The 24,688-nt window shown below is 59.8% G+C and overlaps 2 protein-coding genes across 3 annotated transcripts in view; one reads left to right on the top strand and one right to left on the bottom strand.

Moving 5' to 3' along the window:
• Window positions 1–14,283, top strand: part of NIBAN2 (niban apoptosis regulator 2) — a 44,380-nt gene extending 30,097 nt beyond the window's left edge. For both annotated transcript variants that reach the window (XM_064171052.1, XM_064171053.1), the window contains exons 6-14: window positions 4,282–4,397; window positions 4,490–4,594; window positions 6,723–6,885; window positions 7,306–7,493; window positions 8,977–9,132; window positions 9,752–9,868; window positions 10,932–11,039; window positions 11,121–11,232; window positions 12,165–14,283. In XM_064171052.1, coding sequence (XP_064027122.1) covers window positions 4,282–4,397; window positions 4,490–4,594; window positions 6,723–6,885; window positions 7,306–7,493; window positions 8,977–9,132; window positions 9,752–9,868; window positions 10,932–11,039; window positions 11,121–11,232; window positions 12,165–13,384 — 2,285 coding nt within the window. In that variant the 3' untranslated portion in view covers window positions 13,385–14,283. The remainder of the gene's footprint in view (window positions 1–4,281; window positions 4,398–4,489; window positions 4,595–6,722; window positions 6,886–7,305; window positions 7,494–8,976; window positions 9,133–9,751; window positions 9,869–10,931; window positions 11,040–11,120; window positions 11,233–12,164) is intronic.
• Window positions 14,284–14,783: 500 nt separating this feature from the next.
• SLC31A2 (solute carrier family 31 member 2) lies at window positions 14,784–22,902 on the bottom strand. The gene is made up of 4 exons (XM_064171054.1): window positions 22,817–22,902; window positions 18,069–18,135; window positions 17,040–17,208; window positions 14,784–15,669 (listed from the first exon to the last, which is right to left on the bottom strand). Exons 1-4 carry the CDS (start codon window positions 22,820–22,822, stop codon window positions 15,501–15,503), a joined length of 411 nt encoding a protein of 136 aa, XP_064027124.1. The 5' UTR covers window positions 22,823–22,902; the 3' UTR covers window positions 14,784–15,500.
• Between the last annotated feature and the right edge of the window lie 1,786 nt (window positions 22,903–24,688).

Genomic DNA, 24,688 nt, shown 5'->3' with positions numbered 1-24,688 from the left:
ATGATTCTCTGATTCCATCACCTTGTAGTGGTGAGGTTTTGGGGCAAGGGGATCCGTTTGGAGATCAAGAGGAGTGGAGTTGTTGAGCATTATTGAGCATCTCATTCTCTCTCTGGGTGATGCTGAGGAGAGGGAGGGATCCAGCCCCTCTGGGGCATCCCTGTGCCCAGCACCATCCCAGTGCCCATAAGGAATGTGAAGCCTTCACCAGGCCAGGCATCATTTGCAGGAGCCAGCACAGAGCCTGGCTCAGGGGACACTCTCAATCCTATTTTCCACCCTGAGGTGGACAATATTAGGTCATTAAAGCCACCCAAACCCCAACTCCCACCACCCTGCTCCACGCCCCATAGGCTGTGGCTGAGGCTGCAGGCAGAGGGGTGCAGGCTGGGCAGGGGATGGGGTGGAGTAGCTCCTACCTCCCACATTAGCCAGACTCTGGCAGGGAAACACAACTTTCCTGCTTGCCTGTGGCCTGTGTGCTCTGGGCTGAGACCCAAATCCTGGTGGTGCCTTGGCTGGTGAGATGTTTGCTGGGGAGGGAGGTGCCAGCATTGAAACCTCCTCAAAACTGGGGCTTTCAGTGGGCAAAGAACGATGCTGCCTGGTTTGGAAGCACCTCTTGCACTCCTGAGAGCTCCCTGCAGCTCCAGTTTTGCTGGAGCTGCTGTTTGGGGAGGGGAGTGCTGGGGCTGCATCTGCAGCCTGGGTTTCGGTGAGGGTTTCTCTCCTCCCCTGTTGGATCTGACCTGCTGCAAGCTTTGATCTTCTCTGCCTGCTGCAGCTCCTCGTTGCATACCACATCCATGGGGGAGGCTGGGGACAAGTGTGCACAGCCCCTAGGCTCCTTTGCAGGGTGTCAGGGTGCAGTGACCCCTCTAACTGCTCAGCCCTTGGGATGGTGCTGCAGTATCACTGCAGCACCCCCAGATTCCCCTGTGCTTGCTGGCTGGAGCCACCACGAGCAAACCCAGCCCCTGGTTACAGAGGAATCACAGGCTGATGAGAGATTGGGTTGGGTTGGAAGGGACCCTTGAAGGTCATCTGGTCCAACACCCTGCAGTGAGCAGGGCCATCTAGATGACCTTTAAGGTCCTTTCCAATCCAACCCATTCTATGATTTTATGATCTTTAACTAGATCCAGGCTGCCCAGGTCCACATCGAGTTTGATCTTGAATGCCTCCAGAGATGGAGCTTCCACTGCCTCCCTGGGAAACCTCTTCCAGTATTTCACCACCCTCATTGTCAAGAACTTCTTCCTAATGTCCAACCTGAGTCTCCTCTGCTCCACTTTCAAACCATTGCCTCCTGTCCTATTGCCACAAACCCTTCTCAGCACTCCCTCTCCAGCTTTCTCTGGAGGTCCCCTTCAGCTACTAAAATGCAGCTCTAAGGTCTCCCTGGAGCCTCCTCTTCTCCAGGCTGAACAGCCCCAACTCTCCCAGCCTGTCTTCACAGGAGAGCTCTCCTACCAATAAAAGCCAATTATCTTTAATTCCCCACCCTGGCTGCTGGGTGGGATGAAGGGAGGAGGATGGAAGCCCCTCACCCTCCCCACTGCCAACCAGAGCTGTGCCACTCAATCCTCTCCTCATCATGATGAGCAGACCTGCAGTGGCATGGGGAAGGCTCAGTGTTGGGGTGTGTGTGCCTGTGTCTGTGTCTCCTCTGTGAGCTGCCTCCTCCCTCCCCAGCACCATTTCTGCCCTCCCTGCTCCCACGAGCCCTGAGCTCATGTTTCAGATGCTGTGAAAGTTCTTTTTGTTGGTGGCCAGCTATTTATTTATGTGTTATTTTCTTCCCCCTCCCCTAAATTAGAGGCTCTGCTTCTGCCTCTGCTTGTGATCAGTGTGGGAATTTTCACCAGCCTTTTGCAGGCTGTGTTTTGGTAACAGCAGTTCTGCTCTAAGGCTCTTCAGTGTTGTTCCTTACACAGGAGCTGCCCAGCCTGAATGCCCTCTGATGCTTCCAGAATGTCTCTTGCCCTGTGTGCTGGCAAGGGGTCAGAGCAGTGCCCACCCCACTGCCTTTTGCCCCTTGCTGTGGACAGGCTGCTCTCAGTTCAAGAGAGCTGTTGAGGTGCTGGAAGGTGTTGAGAGAAGGGCAGCAAGGCTGGGGAGGGGCCTGGAGCACAGCCCTGTGAGGAGAGGCTGAGGGAGCTGGGGGTGTGCAGCCTGCAGCAGAGGAGGCTCAGGGCAGAGCTCATTGCTGTCTGCAGCTGCCTGCAGGGAGGCTGTAGCCAGGTGGGGTTGGGCTCTGCTGCCAGGCAGCCAGCAACAGAAGAAGGGGCCACAGCCTCAAGCTGTGCCAGGGCAGGTCTAGGCTGGCTGTTGTTAGGAAGTTGTTGTCAGAGAGAGTGATTGGCATTGGAATGGGCTGCCCAGGGAGGTGGTGGAGTGGCTGTGGCTGGAGGTGTTGCAGCCAAGCCTGGCTGGGGCACTTAGTGCCATGGTCTGGTTGACTGGCTAGGGCTGGGTGCTAGGTTGGACTGGATGAGCTTGGAGCTCTCTGCCAACCTGCTTGATTCTATGATTCTATGATCCAGGAGTGAGTGACCTTTGGGCAAATCCAGATGGCTTCTCCTGGGGTAAATCCTGCGTCCTTTGGAGGATGACTTTTGACTTCAGCAGCTCTGGCAGGGAAATGGAGCCTGTACCAGGCTATCCCACCTAAGAGGTGATGCTGAGCTGCAAGCAGCTGGGCATGGCTCAGCAGCAGCCCCTGGCAGCTCAGCAGCAGCCTCTGGCAGCTCAGCTGTGCTCTGGCTCCCACTGAGCACTGAGAAAGGCTCAGACTTGACTTTCTCAGCATTTTTTTTCCCTTTATATTAAGCTGCCCCTTAGGAAAAGCTGCTTAGGCTTGGAGTTAACTGTAATCATCTTAGGAAAATCCCTGTGCTGGAAGACCTGCTCAGCACCCCTGGCTGGCCCTGGGAAGGGAGAAGCCACTCCTGGCTGTGTGTCCCTGGCTTGCTGGGCAGTCTGGGAGTGTGCTCTGGGAGCCTCTGAGCTTGGTGCCTCTGCTGGGGGACCCTGGGTCATGAGGCCACCCTGATCTCTGGTCCCACCTTGCTCCCCTTGCTGCCAGGGATACAGACATGGGGAGGGGGTTTGGAGTACTGGGGGGGTTCACTCCCAGGAGTGGTTCTGGCTGGATGGGAGGTGCCTCCACAGCTGGAGCCCAGACAGGCTGAGCCATGGCAGGGATGTGCATGGGACATGTGCCAGAGGCTTCTGGGCTGTCCTGGCTCCCTTCTGCCCCATCCTCCTCCTCTCTCCCTGTGAGCTGTGACTGCAGGCTTCCAGCTCCCTGCTCTTCCTCCAGATGGGTGCCACGGGAAGGTGGGGGCAATGTTCAAGCCCCCTCATGCTGCTGCTCCTGTGAGCTCTACTGTGGTGCCATCTGGGGACAGCCCAGCCAGCCTCCTGCAGGGAAGGCTCAGGGATGGGGCCCTGACTCAGTCTTGGCTGCCTTCCTCTTCCTCCCTAGCTGCACCACTCCCTGCAGGCCCTCCTCTTCCTCCAGCCCCCACCCCGGCTGCCCCATTCTGCTGTGTTCTCTGGGCCCCTTTCAGTATTAGGGGTCACTGAGGCCCCCACATGGCTGAGCCCCTGCTCCTGCCATGCTGTTGGGGTTCACCAGGTCCCTGGGTCCCCCTGCTGTGCCATCTGGGCTCACCAAGCTCCCCAGTCCCCATGCACTGCTGGGAGTCACTGAGCACCCCATCCTGCTGAGCCCCAGCTCCTGCTATGCTGTGAGGGCTTAGTGAGCCCCTGAGTCCCTGTGCACCATCAGGGCTTGCTGAGACTCCCATCCTGCTGGGCTCACCAAGCCCCTGAGTCCCCATGCACTGCTAGGAGTCACTGAGCACCCCATCCTGCTGAGCCCCTGAGTCCCTGTGCACCATCAGGGCTTGCTGGGACTCCCATCCTGCTGGGCTCACCAAGCCCCTGAGTCCCCATGCATCGCTGGGGGTCACTGAGCCCCCCATTCTAATCCTGGGCCTGGCTCTGGAGAGGATCAGTCTGTGGATACAGTGGGAATGCCCCATGGCAAGCACTGGTGTGTCTGGAATGTTCTTGCCCCCCACCTCAATCAGAAGCAGCAGCAGGTTGTGGGGGGGATCCCCAGTGCCAGTGCCAGCCCTGGGCTCCTTGCGCGGGTCCAAGGCTGTGGGGGAGCGGTTGTGAAGGTGAGCTGGGGATGCTGCAAGGAGCTGAGCTGCCCCTGGCTCACCCTGCTGGGCTGCTCACTCGTTCCCCAACCCCTCCCCTCCCCAGGGATCTCGGAGGACTCCAAGGTGGAGGCTCCAGCCTTCACGGACGCCATCCGCATGTACCGGCAGTCGAAGGAGCAGTTCGGCACCTGGGACATGCTGTGCGGCAACGAGACCCAGGTCAGCACCCGTCCTGCCCCTGGCAGAGCTGGGGCCGGGGGTCGGGGGGGCTGCAGGCTGAGCAGGGTCACCCAAACCTCTGACCTTTGCAGGTGCTGAGCAACCTGGTGATGGAGGAGCTGCTGCCCGAGCTGCGGAGCGCCATCGGCCCCCGGCTGAAGGGCAAGGCTCAGGAGCGCCAGCGGACCTGGATCCAGGTGTGGGGCTGGGGCAGCCAGGAGGGGGGGGTCGTGGTCTCCTGTTCCCCCTGCCTGCACTGCCTCTGCTTTTCATGGGGGGCTGCACTGAGGCTGCCTTTCCGTGCCAGGCTGGGTGCCCACCAGCTGCCCTGGTGGCTTCACCTCCTCTCCCAGCCCTCTGCAGGAGCATCACAGGATGAGACAGGATCAGAGAGGCATCCAGGCTGCAAAAGAATCATAGAATCATAGAATCAAGCAGGTTGGAAGAGACCTCCAAGCTCATCCAGTCCAACCTATCCCCCAGCCCTAGCCAGTCAACCAGACCCTGGCACTAAGTGCCTCAGCCAGGCTTTTCCTGAAGACCTCCGGGGACAGTGCCTCCACCACCTCCCTGGGCAGCCCATTCCAATGGCAAATCACTCTCTCTGAGCTTCAAGATTATCAAGCCTGACCCTTAGCTGACTCTACCAGGGGCACTATCACACCATAGCCTTGGGCACCACATCTAGGCAGTTTTTAAACCCCTCCAGGGGTGGCCATTCAGCCACTGCCCTGGGCAGCCCGTCCCAGCCTTCACAACCCTTTTAGTAGAGAAGCTTTTCCTCATCTCCAACCTAAACCTCCCCTGGGGCCACTTGAGGCCACTTCCTCCTGTTCTGTCAGTTGTGAGAAGGGACCAACGCCCACCTCTCTACAGCCTCCCTTCAAGCAGTTGTTGAGAGCCTGCTCTTAGCCTCCTTCTCTCCAGACCAAACACCCCCAGCTCCCTCGGCTGCTTCTCCCCAGCCCTGTTCCCCAGGCCCTTTGTTGCCCTCCTCTGGGCATACTCCAGCATCTCAATGGCCTTCTTGTAGTAAGGGGCCCAAACCTGACTCCAGTACTCAATGTGTGGCCCTCACCACTGCTGAGTACAGGGACACAGTCACCTCTCTGCTCCTGCTGCCCACACCACTGCTGGTCTAAGCCAGGATGCTGTTGGCCTCTTGGGCACACCCTGGCTCATCTCCAGCCAGCTGTTAATCAGCATTCCCAGTTCCCTTTCTGTAAGCAGCTCTCATTCTTCTGCACTTTGGCTTTTAGAAGCTCCTTGCCATGCCTCTGGAGCAATCCTGCCCAGCCCTGCCTGCACTGCTTGGTCCCTGGGGCCAGAGACACAAAGAGGAGGAAGCCCAGCCCTGGAGCAGAGCCCATGCTGGCTATATTTAGAGAGCCATTTTTAGAGCAGCACAGGCTAAATCCAGCCCCAGCCCTTGCAAAACACTGAGAGCTCCTCAGAGCTGCCTGTGAAACCTCCAGCCCAAGAGATGGTCACCACCAGGCTCATCACATGCCCCTGGAGCAGCCCAAACCCACACAAACGCTGCTTTTGCAGGAGCTTCAGCCCTGGCTGCAAAGTTGGAAGGCCAGGGGAAGGAGCAGGGAGGGTGTCTCTGCCTCCTGCTGGCCCCCAGGTCGTGGTGTTTGGCCGTAAAGTGAGCAGGAGGCCACAGCCAGGGGCTCCAACCTGCTCTCGGGCTTGGATCCTGAGATTCCAGGCAGGTTGAGCAGGACAGGGCACAGCTTTCACATGGAGCCAGGAGCTCCCCTGCCCAGACCTCCAGGCCCCAGATCACCAACATCCCCACACCACCAGCATCTCCAGATCACCAGCATCCCCAAAACCTGAGTCACCCCAAGACCACCAGCATCCCCAGACCACCAGCATCCCCAAAACCTGAGTCACCCCAGGACCACCAGCATCCCCAAAACCTGAGTCACCCTAGGCCATCAGCATCTCCAGACCACCAGCATCCCCAAAACCTGAGTCACCCCAGGACCATCAGCATCCCCACACCACCAGCATCCCCAAAACCTGAGTCACCCCAGGACCACCAGCATCCCCAAAACCTGAGTCACCCCAGGACCACCAGCATCTCCAGACCACCAGCATCCCCAAAACCTGAGTCACCTCAGGACCACCAGCATCTCCAGACCCCCAGCATCCCCAAAACCTCCTGCCAGGCTGTGAGGAGGGGTCTGGTCAGGGCAGACCAATGCTCGGCAGGTCCTGCAGGCATCTGGTGCTGGAGGAGCTGTTAGTGGGGGCAGCAGGAGGTGCTGGGGGCAGCTGAGCATCTCACCTCTCTCTCTTTCTCTCTCTCCCCAGATCTCAGATGCTGTCTACAGGATGGTCTATGAGCAGACCAAGGCCCAGTACGATGCAGTGACAGCCAAGTGCGAACAGGAGCGGCCCCAGATGGAGAGCATCATCCGCACAGACATGGACCAGATCATCACTTCCAAGGAGCACCTGGCCAGCAAGATCCGAGGTGCAGCTCTGGGGCAGACAACCTGGGCCTGGCTGTGTGTAGCTGTGTCCCTCCCCAGCTCCTGGGGTGCCACCACTTGCTGCTTCACCCAGCTGTGGCTGTTCCTGGGGTACAGCATGGCCTGGATGCCTTGGGGAGATGCCAGCAGCTGCACTCCTCATTGCTATTCCCCCAGGAGGTGGGGGACAAGGTGGGCAGTGACCTCTCAGGCAAGGCAGTGGGACATAAATGGGTTCAATACAGACTGAGGGACATCTGCAAGAAGCTTTTGTGTTGTCCTGCAAGTCTGGGAGCCTTCTCCTGGAGGAGGTCTGGGGAGAGGGGCAGCTCTCCTTCCTTTGGGTGGGGTTAGAAGCTGATTTGGAGAGCCAGAGGAGCAGAGGGGGAGGCTCACTGTGCTTGTCCCCACTCTCTGCCCAGCATTCGTGCTCCCCAAAGCAGAGGTGTGTGTCCGTAACCACGTCCAGCCCTACATCTCCTCCATCCTGGAGGCCCTGATGGCCCCCACGAGCCAGGGCTTTGCTGAGGTGAGGGAGGTCTTCTTCAAGGAAGTCACAGACATGAACATGAACATCGTCAACGAAGGTGGCCTGGAGAAGCTGGTGGAGGTAAGACCTGGTGTGATGCTCCATGCTGCCTGGAGCAGCCCAAACGCTGCTTTTGCAGGAGATTCAGTCCTGGCTGCAAAGTTGGAAGGCCAGGGGAAGGAGCAGGGAGGGTGTCTCTGCCTCCTGCTGGCCCCCAGGTCATGGTGTTTGGCTGCAAAGTGAGCAGGAGGACACAGACAGTGCCTCCATCCTGCTCTTGGCCTTGGGTCCTGAGACTCCAGGCAGGTTGAGCAAGACAGAGCACAGCTTTCAAATGGAGTCAGGAGCTCCCCTGCCCACACCTCCAGGCCCCAGCCCACCAACATCCCCAGATCATCAACAGCCCTACACCACCAGCATCCCCACACCACCAACATCCCTGAACCACCAGCATCCCCATACCACCAGCATCCCCATACCACCAGCATCCCCAGTCCACCAGCATCCCCACACCACCAGCATCTCCAGACCACCAGCATCCCCACACCACCAGCATCTCCAGACCACCAGCATCTCCACACCACCAGCATCCCCACACCACCAGCAACTCCACACCACCAGCATCCCCACACCACCAGCATCTCCACACCACCAGCATTCCTAAACCACCAACATCCCCACACCACCAGCATTCCTAAACCACCAGCATCCCCACACCACCAGCATCCCCACACCACCACCATCTCCACACCACCAGCATCTCCACACCACCAGCATCCCCACACCACCACCATCTCCACACCACCAGCATCTCCACACCACCAGCATCTCCAGACCACCAGCATCCCCACACCACCAGCATTCCTAAACCACCAACATCCCCACACCACCAGCATCTCCACACCACCAGCATTCCTAAACCACCAACATCCCCACACCACCAGCATCTCCACACCACCAGCATTCCTAAACCACCAACATCCCCACACCACCAGCATCTCCACACCACCAGCATTCCTAAACCACCAACATCCCCACACCACCAGCATCCCCACACCACCAGCATTCCTAAACCACCAACATCCCCATACCACCAGCATCCCCATACCACCAGCATCCCCAGTCCACCAGCATCCCCACACCACCAGCATTCCTAAACCACCAGCATCCCCACACCACCAGCATCCCCACACCACCAGCATCCCCAGTCCACCAGCATCACCACACCACCAGCATCTCCACACCACCAGCATCCCTGGACCACCAGCATCCCCAGGCCACCAGCCCACGATGGGCTTGGGAGTGGCAGGGACAGTTCTGCTGCCATCCTCTTGGTGTAGACACTGCTGAGGGACCCTGGGCTGAGACAAGAGGTGGGAATGAAGCTCCTTGCTGCCCAGTGGGCTTGGGGGTGTCAGGGAGAGTCCTGCTGCCACCCTGAGGGTGGATGTGGTACCCTGGGCTGAGAAAAGAGGTGGGGCTGAAGCCTCTTAGGGTGGCATGTCCCAGCCCCGAGCAGGTGGAGCAGCTGTCCTGTCCTGCTGAGCTCGGTTTCCCCCTGCAGTACATGGAGAAGCTGTCCCACCTGGCCTTCCACCCTGTCAAGATGCAGTCGTGCTATGAGAAGATGGAGCAGCTGAAACTGGAGGGCCTGCAGCAGCGCTTCGACGTCTCCAGCACGTCTGTCTTCAAGCAGAGGGCACAGATCCACATGAGACAGGTGGGGTGGGGACCAAGGTTCTCCTGTGTCCTCCCCAGGCTGAGAGCAGAGGGCTGAGGAGAAGAGGCAGAGCAGGGAGCCAAGGATGGTCCAGCCCAGGCATGTCCATCCTGTCTCAGGGACCTTCCTGGCATTGGCACCCAGCGATGGGTGTGTGGTGGATGTGGCTATCCCTGTTGGTCTGGAACCTCATCAGGGAGGGGGGCTATGGGTGGGCAGCAGCGTGGGGCACCCTTCAACCATGGACTCAGAAGTGGGGCTTGGGTGTCATGGCACAGCTGCCCCTTTGCCACCGAGCCTGCTGGCACCAATTCTGGGGTCTGATGCAGCCAGACCCAGGGCAGGGTGTCTAAGAGCAGGATGCTAACAAGTTTTGGACACCCCAACAGCCTTGGCCCTCAGGATGGAGCCTGTGAATGCCATGCTGGGGACTTTGGCTCATCTCAGTGTCCCTGCTGACTGCAGGGGAGTTGCACTAGATGACCTTTAAAGGTCCCTTCCAACCCAAACCAATTTGGGATTCCCTGATTCTGGGTGGCAATGCCCCTAAATTACCCCCTGGCCACCCCCATGGCTGGTCCCTCTGGGGGGCCCTGACCATCTCTGCCTCTGCTGACAGCAAATGGATGATGCTGTGCACACCTTTGAGACGCTGCTGCACCAGGAGCTGGGCAAGCTGCAGGGCAAGGATGAGTTGTGCAAGTCCATCCAGCGCATCCTGGAGAGGGTGCTCAAGGTGAGCCCTGCTGGCTTGACACCTCTGAGGAGGAGGCCAAAAGTGACCTTTCTGGCTGTACTGTTGTCTGGGGAAAAGGTTCTTTGTTATTAGAGAGTTTCTGCCCAGGTCTGGAGTGCTTTGTCCAGTTCTGGGCTCTCCACTTGAAGGAGGAGAGGGAATTGCTGGAGAGGGTACAGCAAAGGGCTACAAAGCTGATGAGGGGACTGGAACATCTCCCTCGTGAGGAGAGGCTGAGGGACTTGGGGCTTTTTAGCCTGGAGAGTAGAAGAGGAGGAGGAGAGATCTTCTCAGTGCTAACCAGTACCTAAAGGGTGGGTGCCAGAAGGATGGGGGCAGGCTTTTTACCCTGGTGCCCAATGACAGGACAAGGGCTAATGGGCACAGCCTTTAACATAGGAAGTTCCATCTAAACACGAGGAAGGACTTCCTGCCACTGAGAGTGGTGGAGCACTGAAACAGGCTGCTCAGAGAGGTGGTGGAGTCTCCATCTCTGGAGTCATTGCAGCCTCACTGGGATGCTGTGCTGTGCAGCCTGCTCTGGGTAAGCCTGCTCTGGCAGCAGGCTTGGATTTGATAATCTCCAGAGGCCCCTTCCAACCTCTATCATTCTGGGGGCTTGTGATGTGGAGGAGGTGAGTGGAAAATCACTTGGAGGAGCCAGGTCCTCTCTGACCATATGCATGGAGCCCCCAGCCCTGGAGGTGTTCAAGAAAGATGTAGCCATGGCACTTTGGACCCTGGTTTAATGGCCACGGTGGTGGTTGATGGTTTGACCTGGTGATCTTAAAAGGCTTTTCCAACCAAAACAACTCTGTGGTTCTATGAGCACTGTAAAAGCCACCCAGGATTCAGCCTGGGCCAAAAACCTCTTCTGCAGACACAGGTAAAGGAGCTGGCTCCTGCCTAGTCGCAATGAAGGGTGTGAGGAGCAGAGGGGCCTGCCCACACCTGTGCAGATGGGTTGGGAGGGGTGAAACTAGAGGGGAGTTGTGCCCGTGGGCAGCAGAGCTGCCGCCCCACAGCCCTCCTCAGCCTGGGGCTGCCCTCCCTCGCCCTGCAGAAGTTCGACTACGACAGCAGCACCGTGCGGAAGAAGTTCTTCAGGGAGGCTCTGCTGCAGATCACCATCCCCTTCCTGCTGAAGAAGCTGGCACCAACCTGCAAGGGGGTAAGAGGGTAGAGTTTGGGGTGGGGGGAAGGACCTCCCTCCTCTCCCACCTGGGCCTGAGTGACCTCTTTCCCGTGGCAGGAACTGGCCAAGTTTCAGGAGCTGATCTTTGAGGACTTTGCCAACTTCATCCTGGTGGAGAACACCTACGAGGAGGTCGTGCTCCAGTCAGTGATGAAAGACATCATGCAAGGTAGGGGCCTGTGGGGCCAGGGAGCTTGGACCTGCTCAGCTCGGAGCCCCAGAGGGCTCCAGCACTCTGGGGTGGGTGTTGAGGAGTCAGTGTATGCCAGGCCTGGGCTCAGCAGCAGCTGAAGGGACAACCATGGGTACTGGGGACCGTAGGAGCTGGGAGATGAGCCTGTGCAGGAGGCTGGAGGAGGAGGGGATGACCCCCAAGAAGTGTGCTGGGGGCTGTACAAGGAGAGATGACCCCATGTGGGGTGCTGGGGACCATAGGAGAAGAGAGATGAGTCCAGGCAGGGTGCTGAAGGCTGTATGAGGAGGAAGGGACCTCAATCAGGGTGCTGGGGGGCTGTGTGAGGAGGAGGTGACCTCAATCAGGGTGCTGGGGGGCTGTGTGAGGAGGAGGTGACCTCAGGCAGAGTGCTGGGGGCTGTATGAGGAGGAAGGGACCTCAATCAGGGTGCTGGGGGGCTGTGTGAGGAGGAGGTGACCTCAGGCAGAGTGCTGGGAGCTGTGTGAGGAGGAGGGGACCCCAGGCAGGGTGCTGGGTGCCTGTATGAGGAGGAGGTGATTGTATGAGGAGGAGGTGACTCCAGACAGGCTGTACGAGGAGGAGGGGACCTCAATCAGGGTGCTGGGGGCTGTATGAGGAGGAGGGGACCCCAGGCAGGGTGCTGGGTGCCTGTATGAGGAGGAGGTGACTGTATGAGGAGGAGGTGACTCCAGACCGGGTGCTGGGGGCTGCACCAGCAGCACTTTCCCCACCTGGCCTTCCCTCTGGCAGACCTGAGCGGCAGGTGGGATACTGAACCCTCCACCCAGCTCCAGACACCTCTCCCTGCATCCTACACCCGAGATCAGGACCGGGAGAGGTGCTGGAGCCGGGCGGGCAGCGCCCTGTGCCCTCAGCCCATCTGACATCCCTCTCGGTGTCCCCAGCTGTGAAGGAGGCTGCGGTGCAGCGCAAGCACAACCTGTACCGGGACAGCATGGTGCTGCACAACAGCGATCCCAACCTGCACCTGCTGGGCGAGGGCATCCCCATCGACTGGGCCGAGGAGTACAGCGGGCAGCAGGAGCCCGAGCCGGGCACCGACAGGCGCCGCAGGGCCAAGCAGGTGGTGTCTGTCATCCAGACCGACGAGGGGGTGCTGCCCTACGAGGTGGGCGCCCAGGGGCTGCTGCAGCCCAGCTCCCCGCAGCCAGACGCTGAGGCACCTCCGAGCTGCCCAGATGGGGTGGAGAAGATCCGGGAGGCACTGGCAGAGGAGAGCCTTGGGGGTGGCGCTGAAGGAGAGGAGCGGCTGCCGAACGGGACCGACGGCAGGCGGGACAGCGGCGCCAGCCCGGAGCCGGCGGCGGCAGCAGGATGCGGCCCCGGCGATGTCCAGCTCCAAGGTGCAGCCAGCGAGGGGCACAGGGTGCACCCCAGCGCACTGGCATCGCCTGCAGCTGATGCCCCACCAGCAGCTGAGGTGCAGCAAGCCTCACCAGCATCACCCGAGGCTCATGTCCCATCAGAGGCCAGCGTGCAGCACACCACACCATCACCCAAGCCCAGAGCTGATGTCCCATCAGAGGCCAGTGCCCAACATGCTGCACCATCACCCAAGCCCAGAGCTGATGTCCCATCAGAGGCCAGTGCCCAACACACTGCACCATCACCCAAGCCCAGAGCTGATGTCCCATCAGAGGCCAGTGCCCAACATGCTGCACCATCACCCAAGCCCAGAGCTGATGTCCCATCAGAGGCCAGTGCCCAACATGCTGCACCATCACCCAAGCCCAGAGCTGATGTCCCATCAGAGGCCAGTGCCCAACATGCACCCTCACCCAAGCCCAGAGCTGATGCCCCCTCAGAGGCCAGCATGCAGCACACCACACCATCACCCAAGCCCAGAGCTGATGCCCCTTCCGAGGCCAGTGCCCAACATGCACCCTCACCCAAGCCCAGAGCTGATGTCCCATCAGAGCCCAAGGTGCCCCACGCCACACCAGCATCACCCACCCCTGGAGCTGAGCCCCTGCCAGCAGCCCCTGGCACAGCCTGCCACCAGCCCAGTGACAAGGAGACTGGCGAGGAGGTGGCCTCCCTGTGCAGCCCTGTGCAGCCCATGGGCACGACAGAGAGCGGCGAGGGGGTGCAGACTGAGTTCTAGCCCCTGGCACCCCCCTGCTGCGGACTGGTGCCGGTGATGCCGGGAGCTGGGGTGAGGGGAGCAGGACCTGCTGCGGGTGGAGAGTGGCCTGTGGGGAGAGGGAGGGGATGGGAAACACCAAGACCTTATTGCCTACTTCGGGGGGGGGGGCCCTGCTGCTGCACGAAGCTGGCCACAGCCAAATGGTCCTGCTGGGTTGGACTGGGGGAGGCCCCCGGCCTGGCATGGGGCACCCCCTGCACTCTGCTCTGTTCTTCTGCCTTAATTTCTTCTTTCCTACTGAGCAGCTGCTTTATCTGCCCCCCAGCACCAGTGCTGGGGGCTCCTGGGGGGGCTGGCACTGCCCCCAGTGTGAATAGGTGCGTGGGGTACTCACAGCATCACCCCTCCCTGCCCCAACCCCACTCAGGGGGCATCCTGGGAGCCTGCCCATCACCGTCCCACCCAGATGGCCCCAGGAGTGCCAGTGGGAGCAGAGGGATGATGGAAAAGGTGCCGGTGGCCAAGGGCATGGCAGGGACACAGCAATGCTTGGAGGCCTGAATTGCTGCTGGCAGGGAGAGAGCTGGGGGCAGTCAGAGTGCATGGCAGGGAGGTGTGGGCTGGTGACACTCAAGAGTGGGCTAACTGTACCCAGACCAGGCTCAGGGCACCAGGTTGGGTTACAACACCCAGACTGGGCTCGTGGCACCAGGTTGGGTTACAGCACCCAGCCCAGGCTCGTGGCACTAGGTTGGGTTACAGCACCCAGACTGGGCTCCCAGCACTGGACTGGGCTTATGGCACACAAAGTGGGCTCAGAACACCCAGGCTGGGCTCACAACACCCAGCACCCCCAGCCACCCTGCCCATGGAGTCTTCTGGAAGCTGCTCAGAATGAGGAGGTGGAAGGTGGCACTCCAGCAGCTCCAGCCTTGCCTGGCAGGACTGGGCTGCCCCGGGGCTTGTGCTGGCCGTGCAGTGGAGGGACCCCAGCTCATGCCTCCCAGCCCCACCCACGGATGGCTCCCCCAGCTCCTGGGCTTTGCTGGCTCTGGTCCCTGGGGTGATGGTCGAGTGAGGAGCTGGTGCCCTTGCAGAGCTCTGCTGGCACCCCCAGCAGCTTTGCCTGCCCTGGGGAAGGGGGCATGAGGACAGGACTGGTGCAGCCCTCCCACAGAGATGCTCGAAGCCCCTGAGCTGGGGGTGGGGGAGGGGTTGGTAGGACTCCTGAGCATCCCAACACTCACCTGTATTTTAGGTGCCTCTGTTTCTGCCTCTGAAGGGGGGTGCCCAGCCTAACCCACTTGGGGAGGGCCCCCCCAAAGAAGTGCCTTGCTTTGGGAACTGAAACCCTTGGCTCTTCCAGGAGATTTTATTAAGAAAGTTATACAAATGTTTAAAAATATACTTCTAATAATTAATAAAAAGGAAAAGCTTTATTTAAAGCCTGAGGAGAGTGTCCTTATTCCCTGACCCATCCCCTCTCCACCCTGGGGCCATGGTGGAGAGAGGAGGGCTGGGGGTCCTCACTGCCATGGTGACAGGGGATGGGTGTCACATCCTGAGGCCACCCAGCAGTGACAGGAGCCAGGAGCTGAAGGACTAAGATGATTTTATTACAAGGGGTGTCCCAAGGAGGCAGCAAGAGGAATCCATAGCAGCAGCTTCTCCTAGGCGTGGCCACACCAATCCCAACTCCCATCCCTGAAGCAAGTGTGTGGGGAGGGAGGGGTTGAGCAGGACCCCTCCCATGATCCCCAGAAGGCACTGTGTGAAGAGGGGCTTGGTGCAGAGCAGCTCTGGCCAGGAGTGCCTGTCCCCAAGGTTGTCATTGGACCCTTCCTGTTCCAGCCAGGATGAAGCTCCTCAAAAAGAAAGGGGGAGGGGAGGGAGATGCCCAGCACCCCACCACCAGCATCACCCACCCAAAGCTTCCTGAGAGCTGGGGGACAGCCACCAGCTGAGGACAGTGGTGGTGGTGGCAGCAAGATGCTGTCCTTGGGGCTCCCCTTCCCCAGCACTGAGAGTCCCCACAGCAAGTCCCTGGGACAGACCCAGCAGGAGCGAGTGCAGCTATTGCAGACCCAGGAGCAGGAGGTGTGGGGGATGGTGCCCACCACCCTGTGGGGGGCAGCTAGCCCCGACCAAGCAGGGGGTACACCAGGAAATAGCCCAGTGTGGAGCCCAGGATGGCCCCCAGGAAGATCCAGGCATTGTAGGACATGACAGCCAGCATCACCAGGTAGCCCAGCACCACCTGCACCACGTGGAACAGCGTCTGCCCAACGTGGTACCCAAACCACCTGTGGGAGAAGATGGGAAACCTCATCAGTGAGGGCGACCCTGCCCCACACCCAGGGCCAGCATCCCACAGCAGACAGATGGGTTTGGGGAATGGGAGGAAGGATGGGAGCTGCAAACAGGGAAATTAAACCTGAAGGTATTTGAGGTCAGGTTGGATGGGGCATTGAGCAACCTGAGCTAGTGGAAGGTGTACAGATGTCTGAGGGGTGGGGGTCAGTGGCTGAGGCCAAGCTCTTTTCAGTGCTCAGCAGCAGTAAGCCAAGGAGCAGCAGCTACAAACTGGAACAGAGAAGGTTTCAGCTCAACATGAGGAGAAACTGCTTTGGTGTGAGGGTGACAGAGCCCTGGAGCAGGTTGCCCAGAGAGGTTGTGGAGTCTCCTGCTCTGGAGACTTTCAAAGCCTGCCTGGATGTACTCCTGTGCCATCTACCCTAAAGGATCCTGCTTGGCAGGGAGGTTGGACTGGATGATCTCTGAAGGTCCCTTCCAACCTCTAAAGTTGTGTGATTCTGTGAAGGGGTCCCTGCCAGGGCACAGGCTGGGAAAGTTGGGGCCGTTTAGCCTGGAGAAGAAAAGGCTCCAGGGAGACCTTAGAGCAGCAGAAGTTGATGACCTTTCAGGTCCTTTCCAACTCTGTTCATCTTATGACTCTTTGATCAGCCTCAGGCTGTGCCAGGGTGGGTTTAGATTGGCTATTAGGAAGAATTTCTTTACTGGAGGAGTGGTCAGGCACTGGAACAGGCTGCCCAGGGAGGTAGTGGAGTCCCCATCCCTGGAGGTGTTCAAAAACCTGTAGATATGACACCCTGGGTCATGGTTTAGTGGCCATGGTGGTGCTGGGTTGATGGTTGGACTGGAGGACCTTAAGAGAGCTTCTCCAATGTGAATGAGTCTCTTTAAGGTCTCTTCCAACCCAAACCATTCTAGGATCCTAAATCCCACTCCAAAGGAACAGATTGTTACAAAGAGGCTGGCAGGGAGAGCAGCCTCAGGCATGGTCTGGCTTTAAATGCAGGAGGAAAAGCCCAGGCTTGGCTCCAGGGGCTTGTGCTGGGAAGGCAATTCCTGGGCTGGTGTCTCTGAGCCACTGCTTGTGCCCAGCCTTGTCCCACCAAGACCCTCCTGTAACCACGCTGCCTCCTGTGGGAACATGAGCAGCTAAAAATCACTCTGGACACCTCCCAAAGGACCTGGAGGGGTTGGGATGCTCCTGCAGCCACCACCCAAGGCTCCCCTTTCCTGGGAGCCTATTACTCCATGGCCACCTCTTGACAACCTTTCTCTCTCCTGTGCTGGCCCAGGGGCCATACACCCATCTCTGAACCCCCCAAATGACCTTAAGGATGCCAGGGGGTGCCCCCTGTAGTACCTGCCCTGTGTAGAGCCAGGGTCCCCCTCCTCTGGCTCCACCAGTGACTCCTGGCTGAGGCTGTGGGGCAGTGCCAGCAGTGCCCGCCGCAGCAGCAGGGCCTTGCCCATCTTGATGGCTTCATAAAGCATGGAGAGCAGCAGGATCACCAGCACTGAGAGCACCATCCCTGCAGAAGAAACACCCTGTCACTGCCAGAGAGGGGCTGTGGGGGCAGGAGTGGGGGGCACTGGGTCCTGGCACCTGTGCCCATGGAAAGTGGAATATGGTTGGGATATGACTGGGCTACATCCAGAGCAGAGAGAACAGCAGGATGAGGGAGGGGATTCTGCTCCTCTGCTCTGCTGAGACCACATCTGCAGCACTGCTTCCAGTTTTGGTGCCCCCAGCACAAGGACCTGGAGCTGCTGGATAGGGTCCAAAGGAGGGCACAGAGATCAGAGGGCTGGAGAACCTCCTCTATGAAGACAGGCTGGGAAAGTTAAGGCTCTTCAGCCTGGAGAAGAGAAGGCTTCAGGCAGACCTTAGAGTAGCCTTCCAGTAGCTGAAGTGACCTCCAGGAGAGCTGGGGAGGGACTTCTGACAAGGCCTGGGAGTGCTAGGATGAGGGACAATGGCTTTGAGCTGGGAGAGGGGAGAGTGAGAGTGGAGATGAGGAAGAAATTCTTAGCAGGGAGGGTGGTGAGACACTGGCACAGGTTGCCCAGGAAGGTCTGGATGCCCTCTTCTTGGAGGTGTCCAAGGTCTCAGTTTGGGAGGATTGACCCTAGCTGGGGCATCACTAGGGCCAGGGGGTCAAGCAAAAGCAGGCAGTGCTGTCCAAGCTCTGGGACAAGGCATGTGTGGAGCCCATCACAGCTCGGCCCTGACCTGCCCTGTGCCCTGCTGCCCTCTCTCCCACAGCTCCTGTCAGAGAAGCCAAGCCACAGCTCCCATGGCCTTGCCCTCAGGTGGGGAGCCCAGCTGGTGCTAGCTGGGCAGATGGACAGACAGACTGATGCGTGTCTCAGGGCTGGGGCTGGTGCCTACCTGTGGGGCTGTGGACGCTCCAGAAGTCAAAGAGCAGCACTGCTGTGTCCGAGAAGTAGAAGGACATCTGGAAGAGAAGCCAAGGAAAGGGCAGCACCAGGAACTGGGATGGGGTGAGGGGGCAGGTGGGGCCTGAGGCACCCACACCTCCAGCAGGCCCATGCACCCACCACCCTGAAGGGCTGAGCCCTGATGTCAGCACTCAGCTGGGGTTGTACCAAGTGATGCAGTTTTCCTCCCCTGATCCCGAAAACGGGAAGAGGAACCTTCACTAGAATCAGTCATGCTGACCAGGCCCTGCTCCTCCTCTGCCTTATTCAACCAGGTTGGAAGAGAGCTCCAAGCTCAGCCAGCCCAACCTAGCACCCAGCCCTGCCCAACCAACCAGACCATGGCACTAAGTGCCCCAGCCAGGATTGGCTTCAACACCTCCAGCCACAGCCACTCCACCACCTCCCTGGGCAGCCCATTCCAATGCCAATCACTCTCTCTGACAACAACTTCCTCCTAACATCCAACCTAGACCTCCCCTAGCACAACTTGAGGCTGTGTCCCCTTGTTCTGCTGCTGCTTGCCTGGGAGAAGAGCCCAACCCCACCTGGCTACAGCCTCCCTGCAGGCAGCTATGAGGCACTTGGTGCCATGGTCTGGCTAATTGGATGGGGCTGGGTGCTGGGTTGGACTGGGTGATCTTGGAGGTCTCTTCCAACCTGGTTGGTTCTATGATTCTTCTATGCTTCTATAAGAGCCTCCTCTGCTGCACTGCACACCCCCAGCTCCCTCAGCCTCTCCTCACAGGGCTGTGCTCCAGGCCCCTCCCCAGCTTTGTCCTTCTAGCAGGACAATTCCCATCTCAAGCATCAGCTCCTGAGTGTGGCTGAGCTGGTGAGAACAGCCCAGTGAGCCACAAGCAGAGGTGAGCTCAGGGCTGCATTAGCCTGAAGGAGAGAAGGGAAAAGTCCACAGGGGACATAGGGAGGTTGGTGGCCACCACCTGCAGCTTGAGGCAAAGGCAGTAAGTGCTCAGAATCTAGCTACCTTCCACCTTCCTCTGCTCCTGGGGGTCCCTTCTACATCACCAAGGGAGGCCAAAGTACCCAGCAATGGGTGCCACGGCAACTGGTCTGGGGATGCATCCCTGGCTGAGATCAGCCCAGACACTCAGCATCTGTTTGACCTGGGGCTGCTGGGACCCACAAAGGCATCAAACCCCTTCTGGAGTCCTGCACCTGGAGAGGAAGAATATCCTAGGGCAGCAGAGCTGACCTGCTGGAAAGCAGCTCTGTGGAGAAAGACCTGGCAGTGCTGGAGGACAGTAAGTTCCCCATGAGCCAGCAATGTGCCCTGGTAGCCAAGAAGGCCAAAGGTGTCCTGGGGTGTAGTAAGAAGAGTGTGGCCAGCAGGTCAAGGGAGCTTCTCCTCCTCCCAGTCTACTCTGATCTAGTGAGGTCTCATCTGGAGTATTGGGTACAGTTCTGGGCTCCCCAGTTCAGGAGAGACATGGAACTACTGGAGAGAGTCCAACAGAGGCTACAAGGATGCTGAGGAGCCTGGAGCAGCAATGTAAGGAGCAAAGGCTGAGAGCCCTGGGGTGTTGAGCATGCAGAAGAGCAGCCCCAGAGGGGATCTGTGCAATGCTCAGCAAGAGATAAAGAGTAGGGGGCAAAAGGATGGGACCTGACTCTTTTTAATGGTGCCCAGTGACAGGACAAGGGGCAATGGGCACACACTGGAAGCCAGGAGGTTCCATCTGAGCAGGAGGAGAAACTTCTTTGGTGTGAGGGTGCTGGAGGCCTGGAGCAGGCTGCCCAGAGAGGTTGTGGAGTCACCTTCTCTGGAGAGCTTCCAACCCCCCCCCCTGGCCATTGTAATCCTGGGCAAGCTGCCCTGCTGGAGCAGGACTTCTGATCTCCAGAGGTCCTGCCAACCCTCACCAGTCTGTGACTCTGTGATTCCTCATCAGGCTGAAATAGGAGGAGCAGGTACTGTGTAAAACCCTCCCCCCTGCCCCCACAGCTGCCACCCCATCTGCCAGCAGCCCTGCCTCATTTTACCTTAAAAAACAGAGGGTTGGGTTGTTTTTTTCACTCCACAGGGCTCTTGCCCTCTCCTCTGCCACACTGCCCTGGCTCTGGCCACACATACCCCCTGTTACTGACACCAGCAGATGCAGCCTGAGCCAGAAATACCATCCCATACCTGGGTGTCCACCCGCAGACAGGCTCTAATTACAGCCTTGGGCTGCTCCTTACCCACAGCACCTTAGCATGTCTAATTAGCTCACCCTTTTAAGCCTCCTTTGGCCACAAATTAATGATAATTAGCCTTTAAGTTAAGATATTCCTCCTTTGCAGGTTTCACCCACAAGTCTGCTGCACCACGTGAGGAAGGAACTGGTTTAGAGACTGGGGGAAGAGAAACAAGTGGCAGAAGATCTTTTCTTTCACTCAGGTCTCCCAGCTTGGGCTAAAACCGCTTGGGTTTGGGTACCAGCACGACCTGGGGACCAGAGCAATGCTCCCTGGGCCAACAGCTGCTCTCCTCTAGCAGAGCTGTTGAGTGATTTGTCCAGAGCCAGCATGGGATGGATGTGTGTGAAGGTCAGGAGGGCAAGTCCTGGAAGCCTCTGCACTCTTTTCAAGAGGGGAATTCACAGATTCATGGAATGCTTTGGGTTGGAAGGGACCTGGAAGATCATCTAGTTCCAACCCTCCTGCCACGGGCAGGGACACCTTCCAGCAGGGACACCTTCCACTAGGCCAGGTTGCTCAAGGCTTCATTCAAACTGGCCTTGAACACCACCAGGGAAGGGGGCATCCACAGCTTCCCTGGGCAACCTGTGCCAGTGTTTCACCACCCTCCCAGCAAAGAATTAGTGGGACAATGTGACAGGCCCAGAGAGGTCGGATTCTTTCCCCATCCCCCTGCCCACACAGCAGTGATTCAGCAGGTGCCTGGGAAAGGCTGTGCCCAGCTCCTCCTCTGTACTCTGCAGGTGTTCACACCCTCAGATGGAGCTGCTGGCAAATACCCTCTGCTGCCCTGCTCAGGTGCACCACGGGTGGGTCCAGGGCAGGGGTTGCCTGCATCTGCTGCAGTCTCGGGGCTGCTCTCTGTCTTGAAGTGAAAACCCAGCACCCCAACCTGCTGCTCCAGTCTGACCGGGACACCCAGCCTGGCACCACAGGACGAACCTGCCTTCCCACTGCACACAGACCCCTGCCCTGGAAATCCACCTGCCAAGCAGGACACCAGCCCAGCCAGCCCAAGCTGCAGTCCCACGCTGGGCACACAATGCCCCTGGGAGGTGTCCCCATGTCGAGATGCTCCTCAGAGCTGCTGTGAACATGAGAGCTCCACAGGGATGCTGCTGGGGAGGGCTGGTGCCAGCAAGTTGAGGGGACCTGGTAGCCTTAAACACAACACCGGAGCTCAGGGCATGAAACAGTCCCACAGGGTCGAGGGCTGAAGACCCATGGGTGACCTCAGCTCTTCATGCAGGTGCCTGGTGCGAGCTGGCACCCACCCATGGGTGATGGGAGAGTGGGCAATGGGGAGCATTAGGGGTGAGGTATGGTGATGCAGGGTGGCAAGGGTGGATGGAAAGACAGACCCAGTCTGTGCCCATCTCACCAGTGCCACAGCCCTGGCTGAGGCATGGAGAGGGGAAGCACAGGGTGGAGAGGCACCAGGGCATGAGGGGAACTGGGGTGAAATGGGAGAACCAGGCTGAAATCTGGGGAGCAGGTGACAGGGGGGGCTGGGATAGACAGGGATCCAGGGTGAAATGGGGGATCTAAGCAAAATGGGGCACTGGGGAAAGGGAGAAGTGGGGCAAAAGCCTGCAGGGAGGCTGCAGCCAGGTGGGGTTGGGCTCTTCTGTCAGGCAAGCAGCAACAGAACAAGGGGACACAGCCTCAAGCTGTGCCAGGGGAGGTCTAGGCTGGATGTTAGGAGGAAGTTGTTGTCAGAGAGAGTGATTGGCATTGGAATGGGCTGCCCAGGGAGGTGGTGGAGTCGCTGTGGCTGGAGGTGCTCGAACAAAGCCGGGATGAGGCACTTAGTGCCATGGTCTGGCTGATTGTCTAGGGCTGGGTGCCAGGTTGGGCTGGCTGAGCTTGGAGCTCTCTTCCAGCCTGGCTGAAAGGGGGCCCGGGTGGCATGGGGAGACTGCGGAAGGAGGGAACTGGCATGAAACGGGAGGAGCGGGGTGAAAGGGGCGGCCCAGAGGACCAGGACGAAAAGAGGTGGTGGGACTGGGGGGAAAGGGAGCTAGGCTGAGGTGGGGGGAGCGGGGTGAAAGGGAGCGGGGGCGGCCGGGGGGGCAGCGCGAAAAGAGGGCAGCCGGGGCAAAGGGGGCCCTGGGGAAAGGAGAACCGGGGCGAAAGGGCAGACCGGGGCGAGAAGCGGGGCGCAGGACAGCGCTGTGGCCCAGGACGCGGCCCCGGGGCGAAAGGGCAGACCGGAGCGAGAAGCGGGGCGCAGGGCAGCGCTGTGGCCCAGGACGCGGCCCCGGGGCGACAGGGCAGACCGGAGCGAGAAGCGGGGCGCAGGGCAGCGCTGTGGCCCAGGACGCGGTCCCGGCGGGCGCCCGGCCGCAGCGAGGCCTTTCGACCCCAGTGTCTGGGGGACGCGCGGGCTGTCACGGGTGGGTCAGGGCCGCAGCTGGGCTGCCTCAGCCCCACGGCACGGCGCCTGCGGGGGCCTTGCCCGCGGCTCACCGACGGCACTCCCTCGGCTCGGCTCACCTGCATGGTGGCGGTGCGGACCCCGGCCCGGGCTGCTCGGCTCCGCTCGCCCCGTCCTGCCCGGTCGCGGGCGGTGATGCAGCCGCGGAGGCTGCCGGGCGATGTAGTGCGGAGGGCCCGGGCGGGGCGTGCGGGGCTGGCGGCGGGGGGGGTGGGGTGCGTGGGGTGCGTGTGGGGTGGTATGGAGTATGGAGCTGGGGTGGGGGTGCGTGTGTGGGGCTGCGTGGGGCTGCGTGTACAGGGCTGGGGGGGGGCTGTGTGTGTGTGGGGCTGTGTGGGGCTGCGTGTACAGGGCTGGGGGGGGCTGTGTGTGTGTGGGGGCTGTGTGGGGCTGCGTGTACAGGGCTGGGGGGGGGCTCTGTGTGTGTGGGGCTGCGTGGGGCTGCGTGTACAGGGCTGGGGGGGGCTCTGTGTGTGTGAGGCTGCGTGGGGCTGCGTGTACAGGGCTGGGGGGGGGCTCTGTGTGTGTGGGGCTGCGTGGGGCTGCGTGTACAGGGCTGTGTGTATAGGGGTGCGTGTGTGGGGCTGGGGGTGCGTGTGTGGGGCTGTGTATATAGGGCTGGGGGGCTCGGGGTGCGTGTGTGGGGCTGTGTATATAGGGCTGGGGGGATAGGGGTGCGTGTGTGGGGCTGTGTGTATAGGGCTGGGGGGATAGGGGTGCGTGTGTGGGGCTGTGTGTATAGGGCTGGGGGGATAGGGGTGCGTGTGTGGGGCTGTGTGTATAGGGCTGGGGGGATAGGGGTGCGTGTGTGGGGCTGTGTGTATAGGGCTGGGGGGATAGGGGTGCGTGTGTGGGGCTGTGTGTATAGGGCTGGGGGGATAGGGGTGCGTGTGTGGGGCTGTGTATATAGGGCTGGGGGGATAGAGGTGCGTGTGTGGGGCTGGGTGTGAGTAGGGGGGAGGGCTGGGGGTGTGGGGGGCCTGGGTGTATGTGTGTGGGGGGGGCTGCGTGAGCGTGTGGGGTTGGGGGTGTGTATGTGGGGCTGGGGTGTGTGTGGAGCTGTGGGGTGGGGGGGCTGCCCCCCACATCTCGACCCCGAACCGCCGCGGCCAGCGCCCGATGCCAGCCCTCAGGTCGGTTTGCTCCGTCCCTGAATCCCTACCCCAGCCAGGACATGGAGCCATGGAATGCTTTGGGTGGGAAGGGACCTTTACAGCTCATCCAATCCGACCCCTGCAGCTAGAGCAGGTAGCTCACAGCCCCCCCAGCATGTTCCCTCACCTGGGGTGGTTCCAGGGCTGGGACAGCTCCCACCTCCCTGGCACAGGCTCTCACCACCCTCAGCATCACACATTTCCTCTGTCTCTCCAGACTGAATCTCCCTTTTAGTTTCAAACCACCACCCCACAGCGAGGAGTTCCTGCTGCCATCAGCAGCACGAGGTCCCTCACGAGTGTTTCTGCTGGGGATTCCCCACGGGAAGTGCCACCCAGTGCCACCCAGTGCCACCCAGTGCCTGCAGCCCCAGCTGCAAAATACAGAAGGGTTTGTTTTTCTCCCTTCCCCAGCCTTTCCCAGAAAGGGGCAGGACAGCCCAAAGGGGAACTGTGCATCTCTTTCCCCAGAGAGAGCTGCGATTGCTCAGCCTGGAGAGGAGAAGGCTCCAGGGAGACCTTCTGGTGACCCTTCAGTGCCCAAAGGGCTGAGCAGAAAGCTGGGGCCAGGCTTTTATCAGGGAGTGCAGAGAGAAGATGAGGCTTTCAAACTGAGAGAGGGGAGATGTAGATTAGATAGGTGGAAGAAATTCTTCAGTGTGAGATGTCTCAAGTTGTGAAGTCTCAAGTTGTGCCAGGAGAGGTCTAGGCTGGATGTTAGGAGGAAGTTGCTGTCAGAGAGAGTGATTGGCATTGGAATGGGCTGCCCAGGGAGGT

Source organism: Pogoniulus pusillus, chromosome 35 (assembly GCF_015220805.1).
Source record: "Pogoniulus pusillus isolate bPogPus1 chromosome 35, bPogPus1.pri, whole genome shotgun sequence".
NCBI classification, from domain to species: Eukaryota; Metazoa; Chordata; class Aves; order Piciformes; family Lybiidae; genus Pogoniulus; species Pogoniulus pusillus.
The sequence above is the reverse complement of the archived record's forward strand: the minus strand, read 5'-3'. Positions and strand labels throughout refer to the sequence as shown.